Source organism: Blennius ocellaris (genome assembly GCF_963422515.1).
Source record: "Blennius ocellaris genome assembly, chromosome: 5".
Taxonomy (NCBI): Eukaryota; Metazoa; Chordata; class Actinopteri; order Blenniiformes; family Blenniidae; genus Blennius; species Blennius ocellaris.
In genome coordinates, this window is record NC_137654.1 from 29,043,885 (window position 1) to 29,058,701 (window position 14,817).

At 43.3% G+C, this 14,817-nt stretch overlaps 2 protein-coding genes across 3 annotated transcripts; one reads left to right on the forward strand and one right to left on the reverse strand.

Annotated features, from left to right (window-relative positions):
• Positions 1–511: 511 nt before the first annotated feature.
• Positions 512–7,359, reverse strand: idh3g (isocitrate dehydrogenase (NAD(+)) 3 non-catalytic subunit gamma). The gene is given in 14 exon segments (XM_080497406.1): positions 512–1,216; positions 1,983–2,043; positions 3,248–3,342; positions 3,475–3,621; positions 3,709–3,811; positions 3,950–4,083; positions 4,648–4,780; positions 4,921–4,943; positions 4,945–4,982; positions 5,050–5,165; positions 5,258–5,355; positions 5,952–5,966; positions 6,975–7,022; positions 7,254–7,359. Coding segments are annotated over 14 exon segments (1,194 nt in total). The 5' UTR covers positions 7,335–7,359; the 3' UTR covers positions 512–1,114.
• A 251-nt stretch (positions 7,360–7,610) lies between these two features.
• Positions 7,611–13,572, forward strand: fam3a (FAM3 metabolism regulating signaling molecule A). Of its 2 annotated transcripts, XM_080496000.1 has the most exons (10): positions 7,611–7,807; positions 8,923–8,954; positions 9,040–9,147; positions 9,238–9,261; positions 10,108–10,234; positions 10,596–10,654; positions 11,200–11,250; positions 11,382–11,466; positions 12,262–12,388; positions 12,474–13,572. In XM_080496000.1, exons 2-10 carry the CDS (start codon positions 8,942–8,944, stop codon positions 12,570–12,572), a joined length of 693 nt encoding a protein of 230 aa, XP_080352126.1. In that variant the 5' UTR covers positions 7,611–7,807; positions 8,923–8,941; the 3' UTR covers positions 12,573–13,572. The 2 variants fall into 2 exon arrangements, with proteins under 2 accessions (XP_080352126.1, XP_080352127.1); XM_080496001.1 differs by lacking the exon at positions 11,200–11,250.
• Positions 13,573–14,817: the final 1,245 nt, after the last annotated feature.

Consider the following 14,817-nt stretch of genomic DNA (forward strand, 5'->3'; position numbering starts at 1 on the left):
GGTTGTAAGCTTAGGTAAGTGCTCACAACAATCTGAGCAAAGTCTTGAGCTTAAGGGGAAGAAAAAAAAAAGCGTTAGTAAGTTAATACAAGAGTCGGATTCACCTGCAGATCCACATGAATTCATTCATGTTCTGCAAAGTGACAGAAATGGTTAACAATTACATATCATATATCAAAAGTTTTAGTTTTGTCTTTAAAAATGCTAAAAAAAAAATTAGCGGCACGTAACTTTGAATGATTTCTGGTCTGTGAGCTGCTAAAAACCAACATCTCATCACTGGGTTGACAAAAATATAGTTTAACTGCGATTTCATATTATCAGTACAAATATCAGCAGCATAGATGGATTCTATTAGCATCCAATATTATTTTTATATTTAATACATAAAAAAACAAAAAATTTCAGGTGGGGTGAGATTAAGTGTCTGAACATCAAATCACTTCAGGTTTAAATCCACAGCAATAAACTACAGGAATACAAAGAATTCAATGAAAAACGAATGTCAATGTATGTTTTTATTTTATTGAGAGCTACGATATATATATATTAGATATGCCCACCCACAGACATGAAGAAACTAGTCCCAGTGTCACGCGTCGACCCTGTGATATAACCAACACTTATGCAAGAGGACGATTCCGACGCAAACATTCCTGACAGCAATTATTTGATATATCCGTCGTACAGCGATTAAACATAACAGCCGTCAGCCAAAACAGTTAGCGTGGAACAAAAAGGACACCGTAGAACGTAAAATGCAACCTGCAGTTTTAAAAATCCCCTGATAATTGAACAGTTTGGTGGATTGAGGCTGTAACATCGTCGTATTGCAAAAAAAGAAAAAATAAATACTTTGAAGACGGGAGAGGTTTGCCGATGCTCATTTTAAGCTTTGTATGCGACTGATAACAAGCCTCATGTGACACATCGACACACAGATGATGGATGATAAAGCAAACCTCTCCGAGTCGACACAGAGAGACAACTACAACAAAAACTGACGCGCTTTGTGATCAACATTCATCCCGGACACGTTTCAGCCGACGACTCTCTGAAGTGGTGGGGGGGGGGGTGTGGGAGGGAGGGGGGGGGGGGGGGGGGGGGTGTTGAGTCAGAGCTCGGCGGTGAGCTGCCCTTTACTCTGGATGAGCCTCATGATGGACTGGACCACCTCGGACGTGGTGCCCTGTCCTCCGATATCGGCCGTGTGCAACTGCGGAGAAAACAAAAAAAAAAACACATAAACAACAGGATGTTGACGGAGGAAATTCTATTAAATGGGCTGAAATGGAGGATGAAAAGAAGCAACAGACCAAAGACGTCGTTCTCTGCAGTGTGTGAAGAGTAAATTGATTTTTTTTTTCTCCTTTTAAAAATATTACAACCCAAATCTGGTGACATTTCACTGTGTTTAGGTCTTTTGTTTACACGTAAACAACGCTACAGGCCATTTTTTTTTTTCACATATTTTTTTTTTAATGCGGGTTTGTGGAACATTTCTTTTGAAAACAGAGGGAGAAACGTCTGTTCTTTTAAGTACCAGCCATCTGTAAACATGGCCGTCCGTTCGCATTCAACACTTATGTGGAAATTTTTAAAGTCAGACATCATTAAAAAAACAACAACAGCAGCACTGTTTTATTGACATGATGTGAGACAAAACCAGGCTAAATGGGAATGTTCTGTTCCTGCTCCGCTCCAAACCAACAAACTGCACTTACAGAGTGTGAACACAGCCTTTCAAACCTCTGGAATCTGACATCAATTTGCCTCTGGAAAATAAATCCACACCTCATGGTGCGAGCAGCTGCTCAGAGGAGGTGAGGTTTTTTGTTTTTTGTTTTTTTTTTTCTTCTAAAGAATGAAAAGCTCATTGTGAATGCTGATGCCACCCAGTGAATCGGACGAGGGACGAGCTCTGAGACACCGAAAAGGATGCAAAGTGGAGGAGGAGGAGGAGGAAGAGGAGGAGGACTCACCCTGGTTTCATTCATCGTGGTCAGCACCGCGTTCCGGATACAACTTGCGTAGCCATTAAGCCTGGTGGAGGGAGATCACATTTAAAACTTTGCATCTGAGAGCAACGGTCAGGAAAATGTGAATTAAAAAAAAAAAAAAAAAAGTCATATTGGTCAGAATATAAGACAAGCTTTTTGCATTTTTATCAGTTGAAGACAAACATGTGAGAAGTTCTGCAAAGCTGCAATATGAGGCCTGTGTGTGTGTGTGTGTGTGTGTGTGTGTGTGTAGACCCATCCAAGTGTCTGCATCACATTACTGATACAAGAGAATCAACAACAGCTGCCTCATTCCTCCTGTTTTCATTTGTTTGTGGCGAAATCCAACCCCCCCAAAGGTTTGACTGACTTTCAGGCGAGTAGTTGTGACGTCTTTCGCCATTAATCCCTTAAAGAGGTCGATTAAGAGAAAACTTCATGCCAAGACCGAACACCGACATGATCCTTTACAGCCACTGCCACTTTACTAAACCTGCTTTTTACATGTCGAAAAACGCGCTGCATTTTCTACACCGACGATTGCGAAATCGGCAGATTTGTTTTTTTAATCAAATCCGTCGTTGCCAAATTTGCAGCCAGACAAATGTTTTTCTTCGGCTCAACAAACAGAAAAACAAGGACACGTGTATCGATTTTTAGACAAAAGCTCCACAACAGCCCAACAAACTATCACCAAAAGCCAGATGGTAGTGAATGTAGATATTTTCATTAAAATCAACTCAAGAGAATCTCCACAAGAACAAGACAGACGACAACCGATTTCCAAGTTCCAGATTGATCTGAAGATTTTATTCTACGGATCGTGTATTGAATGGTTCGGTCTGAAAATGCAGTGCAGCTGTGCTCAAAGAACGGATCTGTACAACGAGATAACGATGGAGAAGGCGAATGCCGACTCTCCCATCTCTCACATGCACAGTTTTCCAGTTTTTGCCTTTTGGCTGAAACCTCCTCAGACGAAGCGCTCCGAATTCCTGAAGCCGTCTGAATACGGAGGAGTCGTACCTAATTAGATTCGGGGCTCCTCACACGATGACACGTGTTCATCTCGCCGCCGAGAAGACGTCTAGTTTACTTTAGTGACGACTGCTGATGTCGTTTCCACACAGACACGAATAAAACCCAAGTGAACCGTCGTCAAAACGAGACTCGGTGGGCCACTTTTTAAAAGCGGGGTTGGTCTTTACGTTCAGACCACGACGGTGTTTCGTGTGGAAACAACTCACTTGAGGTGGTCGAGCATCATGCAGCTGGCGAGCAGCACGGCGGTGGGGTTGGCAATGTTCTTGCCTGCGATGCTCTTCCCCGTGTTCCTCGTGGCCTGAGATTGAAAAAAAAAACTAAATATTCAATCTTAATGACAATTTCCAAAGGCAAACGTGGTTCGTCGTCCGTCGAGCCTGAATGTGGACCGGCGTCTGCACCGATCCGCCGGTAAGCAAAACAAACTCACCGTCTCAAACACGGCGTAGTTGTGGCCGTAGTTGGCCCCGGGCACCAGGCCCGGCCCCCCCACCAGGCCGGCGCACACGTTGCTCACCACGTTGCCGTACAGGTTCGGCATCACCATCACGTCAAACTGCTGAGGCTTGGACACGAGCTGCGGCCGGGAAAGGAAACAGAGAGATCAGCGCCTGGGAACCGGCGCCGCCTGGACGCGTGGGACATTTCTTTGGCCGGCGCTCACCTGCATGGTGGTGTTGTCCACGATCATGCTGTCGAAGGCGATGTCCGGGTAGCCGGAGGCCACCTCTTTGCAGCACTGCAGGAACAGGCCGTCGCCGAGCTTCCTGCGGAAGCGCGGACGTCAACGTCAGAAGCTCTCCGAGCGCACAGACACTCACTTGATGATGCAAGACTCGGGAGGTCAAGGCCTCCCGGAGAGAGAGAGAGAGAGAGAGAACATTTTTCTTCACAGAATCACTTACATGATGTTGGCCTTGTGTACGGCAGTGACCCTGCGCCGACCTTTCTCCCTGGCCAGTTGGAACGCGTACTCCGCAATCCTGAGGGAATTGTTCCTCGTGATGATCTTCAGGCATTCCACCACTCCTGACACACTCTGCAAAGACATGGACGAGTTCAGACGCAAGACTTTCGGAAATCCTCTCCATAATAAACCCGTAATGTTCCTAAAGGGCCACATGGAATATGGCTGATTTATGAGGTACTGTCATTTTTCAAAATTTCTAATTCAAACTGTATTTTATTCATTAACAGTCTATTTTTTCCTCACTGTGAAACACCAATTTTTGTGATTTAACGATTGTCCGCCCCAAACAATAATGTAAATAATGGCCAGAAACATGAAAAACGTGACCATTTTAGATGTAATTAAGGAAATAAGAGTAGATTTTATTTGATTCAGGCCTGAAGAGCCACACGACACAGCTGGTATAAGTAGTTCATGTTGATAATAGTGTGATAACTTTGTTAAAAGTTTAAAGTGAGCAGAAGTTAACCGACATCCTTACTCTGTGCCAAACATTACCTTCAGGCTGTAACGACACAAACGCAGTAAGACGTGTCGACAAAGCGCTCGGTAAGAAACAAACGGGAGCCGAGGCTCTTTCATTGAGGACCAGCGGGCAGCACAATCGATTAGTTTTTCCTGTCGGGGACTGACCTCGTGCTCCAGGCTGCTGTACTCCCCCTCCGTGTTCTCCCTGATGATCATGATGTCGATGTTCTTGTGGCGAGTCTGAACGCCGGGGAGCGACTGGCAGTGCATCACGTTGGCGTAAAGGTCCAGGCTCGTGCTGTCGGGTCAATGTGGATCGGGGGGGGGGGGGGGGGGGGGGGGGGACAATAGGTCACTCGGGCACAAAGGGCCAAATTATGGCGGAAACGTGAGCCCGTCTCCTTCACCGAGGGAATCGAACGTCTGGTTCAAACTTACCGCAGCACGTTGTTTCTGGACTTGACGGGACGGCGGCAAGGTGTGCTTGGTCTCTATGTTCCCTGTCAGGAGAGTTGCACAAGTTACTTCTGGCACTTTTCTGGCACAAGGGGGGGGGCAACTGGCGTACTTTGAGGGCCACTCCGTTCCGGCGGATGGCCGTGATGGCGTTGTTCATGTCGTCGTCCGTCTCCAGGGCCGAGTTGACGTTCACCACCTCGAAGTCCACGGGCACGCAGCTGAACCTGCAGCACAAGTTGCAGGCGGCCACAGTGGGTGGAGGTCCTCCGCCTGGAGTTTAGACTCCCGAACAGATTGCACGTTAAATCGAACCGACCTGAAAACCTCTCTGACGTGACTGAAAAGCTCCGGGCCGATTCCATCGCCAGGTATGAGCGTGACAGTGTGTCTGCCTCCGTACTTGGCGGGAGGGGGCTGCGACACGTTAAAGAAAAACTTTACAAGTCTGCGTTATGTGTCATGAGAACATTTCAAATCTTTTTTTTTTTTTTTAAATACAGTTTTAATTCAGAAATGACTTTAAACGAGATGATAGAGTTCAATAATTTACAGATTAAAAGGAATAAAGTATTGGGTAAAGCCATGAGGAAAAACAAAATTCTGATTAAAACAAGGCTCACTGTGGAAAAATACATCTTTTACACAATTTTCGGCTGAATTACAATCATTTGTCATGTTACAGTGGAATAAATTCCTGCCAGGAGGACGTGGGGAAATGTGTATAACAATGTTAAAGTGTTGAGCCAACAGCATGAATAAAAAGCACGTTACGCATGCCAACAATGTTGAGGATCAGCAAAAAAGAAAAAAAAAATGGCTATTATGCAATTGTGAAATAGCAAAAAGCTGCAGAGGAAAAATGAAATTCCCAGCTCGAGATCACATCCAGTGGCTGTGATTAAAACCATCTGGTCTTCAAAATTAGTTTTCTACATCACAACACAAGTTGTTAGAAAACATTCCTTCTTGGACCTGCAGAATGTGACGTGTGACAAAATGCTTCTACTTACTATGTTTCCTCCCTGCTGGTGAAGATGGACAGCAAGAAAACCAGAAGAACGAGTTAGTTTGAGAGCTGTGCAGAAGAACAAGATGAATCCAAACACAGTCAAGTGTCCCCGAAAAAAAAGTAGGTGAAAGTGCCCTTTATCCATCCATTAATACAATCAAAAATAAGTTGAAACTATTACCATCAGAAATATTTTTCACAGTACTGCATGTTTAAATGAAGAAAATACAATTCTCACCCAACCACATCCAAACTATAACGAACAGCCGCAGCACATGAGGTGAAGCATTTAAGGAGTAACAGAGGTTTTAAACCATCACCATTATATTAGTCATTACAACTGAAAGTGCATGTCTGAGAGAAGAAGCCAGAAAGTATTCTCAGTCACCAATAAGATAGCAATAAGAATTAATGTTGTCACAAAATGAAAAGGAGTTACTCAAATATTTTGAACCTTAAAAAGTGATTCACATTTTAATACATATGGAATTAAGTATAAAATCTATTTGACGAAGAAGGTGTAGTACCAATAAGATCGTTTTGGAGTTAAACTTATAAGTACAACCTGTGCTGTTTCACTTTGAATTATATCAGTTTCAAATGGAAGAATCTAAATCAATGAATGTATTAGTCTTCTCCCTCTTCAGCATCAGCGACTGTGTGTAATTTAATAATAACACGTTCAATGCTTCAACAATGTGACATCAGTGATGAAGCAGTATTTTTTTATTCTCTTTTTTGTGCCTTTCTTCTTTCTGTTTTATACTTGTAATTGCATTACCTTGTATATTGTGGGACATTTTGTCTGAATGGTGCAATATTAAAAAAAAAAAAAAAAAAAAACCTGCTTTGCACATGTATAACTGAGTGTTTCTTACACACTATGTGCTTCTTGAAAGCTAAATTCAACCGGAAAATAAACAATGCTGCCACAAAACAACTTTCGTCTTTAATTAAAGTCATTCGAGGTCCATTGAACGGCGATATAAAGATAATTCTGTGTTTGACAGTTTGATTCACTCACGGTGTGTGCAGTCTTAGTCCTGTGATTAGTTAAAGTCGTTCCAAACACCTGAAAAACACAAATATACAGTATAAAAACGACAGCGTCTATTGGGGGGGGAAAAAAAGCTTTCAAACTTTAGATCCAGCAGAGAAACGTAGAAGACTGTGTTAGCTTGCTAACGGTAAAGCATCACATCAACGGCATGACCTTGTGCTGGGATACGATAATAAGGATCGGTTCGAAGTGACACGTGGATATTTACACACGTTATCGTCAAACTAACGCGTGTTTTCTTACTTTAACTGAAGTTCCAAGGCGTCCACCCCAAAAGGGAGTGAGGATTTTGGAGGCTGAGAGAACAACACTGTGGGCGGCCATCTTGGTTCTGAAGCAGAGGAGAGTGTGCACGAGGAACAGGAAGTGACGTGTGGGCTGCGCCGTTATTTTATTGTTCACAATTATTAATTTTTTTTGAACATTTTAATCATCTGTGTGTCACGTGAGTGTTTTGTGACACTTTAAAAAAACATAGCATAGTAAAACAGATGCGATAAAAGAATGATATATAAATATATACGCGTCGTCTTTGATCACGTGATCTCTCCCGCGCAGGCTCCGTGCTGATAAGCCGGAGTTGATTAATCCGGAAGACAAATGACAAACATTTCCCACTTTTTCCCTGTCAATATCTCAGTGGTTTAACTTTCCCCGCGTGTATCTGGCACTTCGTCCAAGGATTGCGGGAATCCGAGGCGTCTCGATGGGGAAACAGCGAAGGAAAGAGTGAAAGTCGGTGCTCGGTTCGTTAACGCCGAGACGAGACGAGGCAGCAGTCAACGTGGAGCAGACAGGTACACATCTGTACAGCTTTTTATACGGATAACATCTGTACAGGTAACATCTGTGCAGCTTTTGTACAAGTAACATATGTACAGGTGACATATGTCCAGCTTTGGCACACGTAGCATCTGTACAGGTAACATATTTGAAGCTTTTATACAGGTAACATCTGTTCAGGTAACATCTGTTCAGCTTTTAGATGTAGTCACTCACAATGTTTAAATGTCATGTTCTTCATTGGTCATTTATCTTTGCGGGGTCATCAGGCACTATTAAAAAAAACTAGCACTTATTTACATGTGCCATGCATTTGCATTTATTGCAGGCAAACGCATATTAACATTTAAAAGCAATCATTGGATTGTCCAAAAATTTCACGTTATTTTCTCAGCATGTTCCTCCCGCCTTGATAAAACTGCACCTTTTGTAGAAGTTGTTGCAAGTAACAAATTACAAGCACTCCCGTTACTGTAATTATGTAATATTTCTACATACTTGCACTTTTATAAACCGTTATTTACATAAAGAATGCATGCTTTGCCAGCTACAGTACAAATTACAGAATGTACCGTACTTCTCAGGTTTGAATTCCAATTGATCGAATCTTTAGATCCACATTTTTGCAGCCAAAAGTGGAAAATTCCAGTTGTTATAGCTTCAATTTATTGGAGAGAAAAAAAATGGCCGACTTGGGCACTCGGTGGAGTGCAAACCTTCACCAACGCCACATTTGTTTGTGGAACGTGAGTTATCGTCACTTGCAAATTCAAATTGTATAGGAAAAAGCTTTTCCCCCCCCAGTTTTTGGTCGATTTATTCGGAAACGGTCAATGTCCCAAAACGTAATCGAGAAAATGTCATGCAATTCGGTTTGAGTAGTTATTTTGCAAAAAGTTGGTAACACACATACATTTAATGTTCACGTATTTTATTGTTTGTCTGAGAAATGTGCTCTGGACATTTATTTATTTATTTTTCTGTATCGATGAATCAAACGCTTGTCCACGACAATAAGCTGTTGAAAAGTAAGCTGTTCTGTGAGTTCCTCTTTAATTTGACCACGCAGTGAACCGTGATTGTACTCATGTCTCGGCGTTCCTAACGGAGCTGCTTCTTCCTCCTCCAGGTCTGTGAGTCGCTGAATCATGAGATTAACAGGTGAGGTGACACACAACAGTGTTGAATGTTCTTGGTCGTCTGCCGCCGATGCTGACGGCTGTTCTCACCCCCGCCTTGACGACAGGTCCTCTCCGGGCCGTGGCGGTGCTGCTGCTGGTCGGCCTCACCTGGCTGCTGGCCAACACGTTGTTCGGCGGCGACGGCGGATCGTCGGTGCGCCATTTCTTCACCGGTAAGAAACGACGGAGTCTCTCTGAATGACAAGACGCTTTTTTTTTGCTCGTGTGTTAAATGACCATCCGACGTGTTTTTTTCCACTCAGGTGCCGGCGAAGAGACGACGCCTTGTAAGTAGAAGAAGCTCGTCTCTCTCTGCTTCTCTTCTTCTTCTTTTTTTAAATTAAAAAAAGACATTTTTTTTTTAAATACATTACAGTCATTCCAATGTGCTTTTATAGAGAAAATAGAAAAGCCCAACATATCCACATGAGCAAGCAGGTTTGTTTGCGACTGTGGAAAGGAAAAACTCCCCCCAACAGGGAGAATTCTACCTTTGCAGAAACCAGAGTCAGAGGTGGAGGAATTCTGTGGACCGGTTGGGGAGAAAGGATGGAGGAGAGGAGAGGAGAGGAGAGGAGAGGAGAGGAGAGGAGAGGAGAGGAGAGGAGAGGAGAGGAGAGGAGAGGAGAGGAGAGATAGACTGGGTGGGGAGATACATACAATACCCTTGTTAGTGCTACATATACATATATATATTTTATAATACAGTAATCACAGTGATCCAAATATTATCCAACTGCCATGAGATTAAACCAGCCTGAACAACAACAGAGCAAAAATCAAAATAATCACAACAATGATAACGAAAGCAAAAACAAAAGGACACAAAACAAGGAACAAACAAAAAGAAAAGAATAAAAAAAACAAACAAACATGATTTTGATAATTGACAGAACAAATAGCAGAAAATAAGAAAAATCATCAGCAAATCTCATCAATGTGGAGTGGAAGTGTGTGTGTGTGTGTGTGTGTGTGTGTGTGTGTGTGTGTGTGTGTGTGTGTGTGTGTGTGTGTGTGTGTGTGTGTGTGTGTGTGTGTGTGTGTGTGTGTGTGTGTGTGTGTGTGTGTGTGCGTGCGCTTTTCTTCTTCTACGCTCCTTGACCAAGTGCCGTTGTGTTTTGTTTTTTTCCCAGCCGAGCCCCGCCCCCGGAAGTATAAGTGTGGACTGTCGGCCCCCTGTCCTCCGAAGCATCTGGCCTTCCGCCTGGTGTCCGGCGCTGCCAACGTCATCGGCCCCAAGATTTGTCTGGAGGACAAGATGTGAGCCCCCCCCCCCCCCCCCCTCCCCCTCCCCCGTCTTCTGTGTCTGTCCCCCTTCGTTCAATGTCTCTTTTGTTAATTCTGTTTTCAGTTTCACTCTGTTCTGTTTTTGTTTCTCCTCCGTGCCGTCACAACAAGCCTGAGGAGCTGAATGCAAGTATTGTCTCCAGTCTGTTGGTCCCTCGTGTCTTTGCTTTTGTCCGCAGTTCGTTTTGGCTCCTTCATTCATGTTTTGGGTCGTTTTTTGTTTGTTTGTTTTAAAGCGTCACGTATTGTTAAAACAATAAAGTGTTGTTTTTTTTAAAAAAACAAAACTGTGGAGAATGTCTGGGTTAAAGCTTGTATTATTTCTGTCTAACAGGTTAGTGAGCAGTGTGAAGAACAATGTTGGCCGGGGACTGAACGTCGCTCTGGTGAACGGTAGGAGTCGCTCGCCCTCTCTCTCGCTTTCTCTCTCGCTCGCCCTCTCTCTCGCTTTCTCTCTCTCTCGCTCTCTCTCTCTCTTGCTCTCTCTCTCGCTCTCTCGCCCCCTTCTCTCTCTCTTGCTCTCTCTCGCTCTCTTGCTCTCTCGCTCGCTCTCTCGCCCCTTCTCTCTCTCTTGCTCTCTCGCTCTCTCTCTTGCTCTCTCTTGCTCTCTCTCGCTCTCTCTCTGTCTCTCGCTCGCTCTCTCTCGCCCTCTTCTCTCGCGCTCTCTCTCTTGCTCTCTCTCTGTCTCACTCTCTCTCTCTCTCTTGCTCTCTTTCTCTTGCTCTCTCTCGCTCTCTCTCTGTCTCACTCTCGCTCGCTCTCTCTCGCCCTCTTCTCTCGCGCTCTCTCTCTTGCTCTCTCTCTGTCTCGCTCTCGCTCTCTCTCTGTCTCACTCTCACTCTCTCTCTCTCGCCCCTTCTTTCTCTCTTGCCCTCTTCTCTCTCTCTCTCTCTCTCTTTCTGGTATTTTAACATCTTACTGCTGTTTCTCTGCTTCAGGGGTGACAGGCGAGCTTTTGGAGACTAAAACGTTTGATATGTGGGCCGGAGGTAATAAAACCCAGACTTTTAATGTCCAGTATGAAATTTCCCCATCTGGTGCCACATGTGGCTTCGCCATGTCGTCTTCCCCCGTTTTTTACCGCGAAGCGCGCCGCGGCTTGTTTCCTGTCCATTTGCAGACGTCTCCGACCTGCTGAAGTTCCTTCGGCCGATTCACGAGGGAACCCTGGTGTTCGTGGCTTCTTTCGACGACGCTGCGACAAAGTAAGAAGTGCTTCTGACTTTGAGTCCTTTAAATGGCCAAAAAGACGCCAACGTCCAACTCGGTCAGCTGCTCCACTCGGGCCACAAGAGGCTCCAAACCACCAGTCATAGGACATTTCAGTGTATTTTGCACAAGAAGGTTTCGTTATGTTGAGGTTGTTTAAATTTTTTGGGTGTATTTGTTTGTGTTTTTGTGAAAATAGAGACATTTTCATCACATATACTCGGCAGGACAACGATTAAAATCATTAAAGTTTGAATGTAAAGTTCATTATAGTGCTTTTTTACCAATTCCACACAAGATGTTGTCGTTTCTATATGTTGGCAGTTTGTGTTCACGTCATGCAGTTAGTGTTGCAGCGAAGTGTAAAACATAAATGACACATGCATTCATGGCATTAAAAAAAAAAACACCTGGTGGCACAAAATATTTAAAAATGGAAGCGGGAGGGAGGATACAGTGCTGAAACAAAATCAGTAAAATAAACTCTAAACCATGTAGGCGGTGAGGCAAGAGCTTCGGCCACTTCAGCATTTAATGCGTCTTAGTTGTGATGTAAGTTAACGTCTATTGTGTACGAGTCTTGATATTAAATTGGATTTTAGACTTATTAAGCAAATTTAAGGTGAATCCCATCCATTTTCAGTGACTACCACAAAGCACCTCTGTATGAGAACCTTCAATTTATTTCTACTTTTAATAATTGAACATGAAATTCAAATCCAACGGCGACTTGTCAACACATTTTCTTGTTGATAAAAGCTATTTTTATTTTTTTATTTTCTTCCCGTCAGGATGAACGAGGAGTCTCGGCGGCTGTTCGAGGAGCTGGGCAGCACGGCGGTGAAGGAGCTGGCCTTCAGGGACAGCTGGGTGTTCGTCGGGGCCAAAGGCATCGAGAACAAGAGTCCATTCGAGCAGGTAAGTCGGCCCGTGAGAACGTTGACGCCGCTCCACCCCCCCCTCCGTCTGACATCCGCTCTGTCTGAACCTTTCGGCCCGTCAGCGCATGAAGAACAGCAAGAGCAGCAACAAGTACGAAGGCTGGCCCGAGTCGCTGGAGATGGACGGCTGCATCCCCCTGCGGCCACCGCTGGAGAGTTGATTTTTAACGCCGCCGCAGTGCAAACGACCCGGAGACACAGCAGCGGAACACAGTGACTGTTTTTAAACCAATAAATACACGTAGTGAAAAAAGCCACGGACCTGCTGAGACGATAGAAAACCTCCACGGTCCTCCCTCTGCCGACGGAGACGTGCAAAAGACTTGATGTGAAATAATTGAATGCTGGAGCCTTTAGAGAAGTCGTGAAGAGATTTGTGAGCCTTTTAAGAATAGAAGAAAAAAAAAAAAAACAAATCGGAAAGATGAGGGGAAGCTATGAAGTGAAATAGTTTGATGACCAAAGTGATGGATGGAGAATGTTTTTCCAAAGATATATTGAAGGAAGTGAAAATCTTTGTGCCTGCAGGATGACGACACTCCAAACCTTCTGATTTCAACCCACAGCGTCGGGGGGGGGGGGGGGGGGGGTTTGTAGGAGAGGCGTTTTTTTAGATCTACTTCTAATCTCCAATTTTATATTTGAAATGCATTTTTTTCTTCTTCTTCATTCAGTGAACAATATTTGTTGTGACGTCGTTAATGCCTGATGTATGCAGCCGTTGTTTTTCCGTAGAACTTGACACACAGCAGTCGTTGCTTATCGCGCGTTTACAGATTTGTTGAGACAAACAGTCATGGTCATAACCCTTTCATTCAAATATTTATTTTGATACTCTTGACAGGAAACACAGTGGCTCGATCACGGCAGGCATCGTCTATTTGAATAGATTTGTTTGGAGATTACATGTTTGGTTGTGGTTGTGTTTCCTCTTTTTGTTATTGTTGAATGTATTCTTTTGTGACTTTTGTAAGCAAAACCCGTAGGAAATGTAAAGAGGATCATTATTACTATTATTATTACATTTACCGTATATGGTTTGAATTCCATATGAGCTGCCTTTGTCTGGATTAGAATGTTACCAAAAAAAATGTTTTTGGTTTTTTTAACATTACAGTCCGTGTTTGTTTTGTGACATCTTTAATAATGAATAAAATAATGTGACGACACTCGTGTGTAAATCCACCAGGGGGCGCCAAAGCTCCAGAACTGAGCGGGGTTACTCGGTTCATTGTGCTCAGGGTAGTTCTTCCCCGGCTCTTCCCCCCCCCCCCCCCCCCCCCCCCCCCCCCGCCAGAAGCTCTCATGTGGCCTGGAGGATGTCCAGGATCTCCGCTTCATCAGCGATGACACAGGATCTCGATAGTCGGTTCGTCGATCAACGGGAACATAATTATTAACGCTACAATTTCACCGTTACGTTGAAACATATTGTGGTGCCTTCACGTGTTCTCACAAAAATTGGAAATCAGAACGGCATTTTTTGTTTTTCATTATTTTTGGAGTATTTTCGCTCCAGTTCAGAAATTTGCCACTTTTATTAATGCAGAAGTCAATTCAGTGTGTGTATAGATGGATGCATGTGTAAATAGATGGATAGAATGTTGACCTTTGCTCAGACCTCAGGATGAGGTGGTCATAAAATCAGTGCAGAGGTGCAGAAAAAAGGAAATTTAATTTCAGATGAAAATCTGGTTTGGATTATTGAATTGATTTTGAATGATTGATTTGATATTGATTGGATTGACTAGTCCTAGCCGAGGCTAGTTGACTCTTTTCTAGCTGTAGGTCATTTAAAATCGTCAAGCCAAGCAAGCCACACTGAAGCAAAGATATTGTTCAATGTTACATGTGAATTTTAATGTAATTCTCTGTGACTTCTGTTTAATTTTGGACCCATTATCACTGCTAGCAATTTAAAAATAAAACACTTTTTCTTTGGTGCTCGACTGAAACATGTCCAATATTCCTGTGATGATTCAAACCGACTCTGAGGCGTTTAAATTTTTTTTTGTAATTAAATGTTTCACCTCATACTTTCATTTTGTGAAACTCTATGATCATAACTTTATACAGTAAAAACATTTGTTTAAGCTGACTGCTGGTCATTGTCACCATTTTATTGTTATATTCTTTTTACTGTATTTTATTGCTTGCACTTTGTTTTTAGATTTTTCTGGAGTCCTGTTGATTAATATACACTAGTGTATTTGTGTGTGTGTGTGTGTGTGTGTGTGTGTGTGTGTGTGTGCATATAAGATAAAACATTTTTAATGAAGTTTTAAAACAAAATAAAAAAATTCTACATTTCTTTATTATCGTGTAAAAAAAAAACTCGGGATTTCCGAACAGTCCCTGAAGGCAGCATTAAAGTCACATAACACGCCGTGCAGAAACACACGTGCG

What these genes read in the sequence shown, in the direction of transcription:
- fam3a (XM_080496000.1), top strand. An exon ending in CGGCGAAGAGACGACGCCTT is followed by an intron (nt 9,262 to 10,107) that starts GTAAGTAGAAGA and finishes TTTTTTTCCCAG; the next exon opens with CCGAGCCCCGCCCCCGGAAG. An exon ending in ATTTGTCTGGAGGACAAGAT is followed by an intron (nt 10,235 to 10,595) that starts GTGAGCCCCCCC and finishes TCTGTCTAACAG; the next exon opens with GTTAGTGAGCAGTGTGAAGA.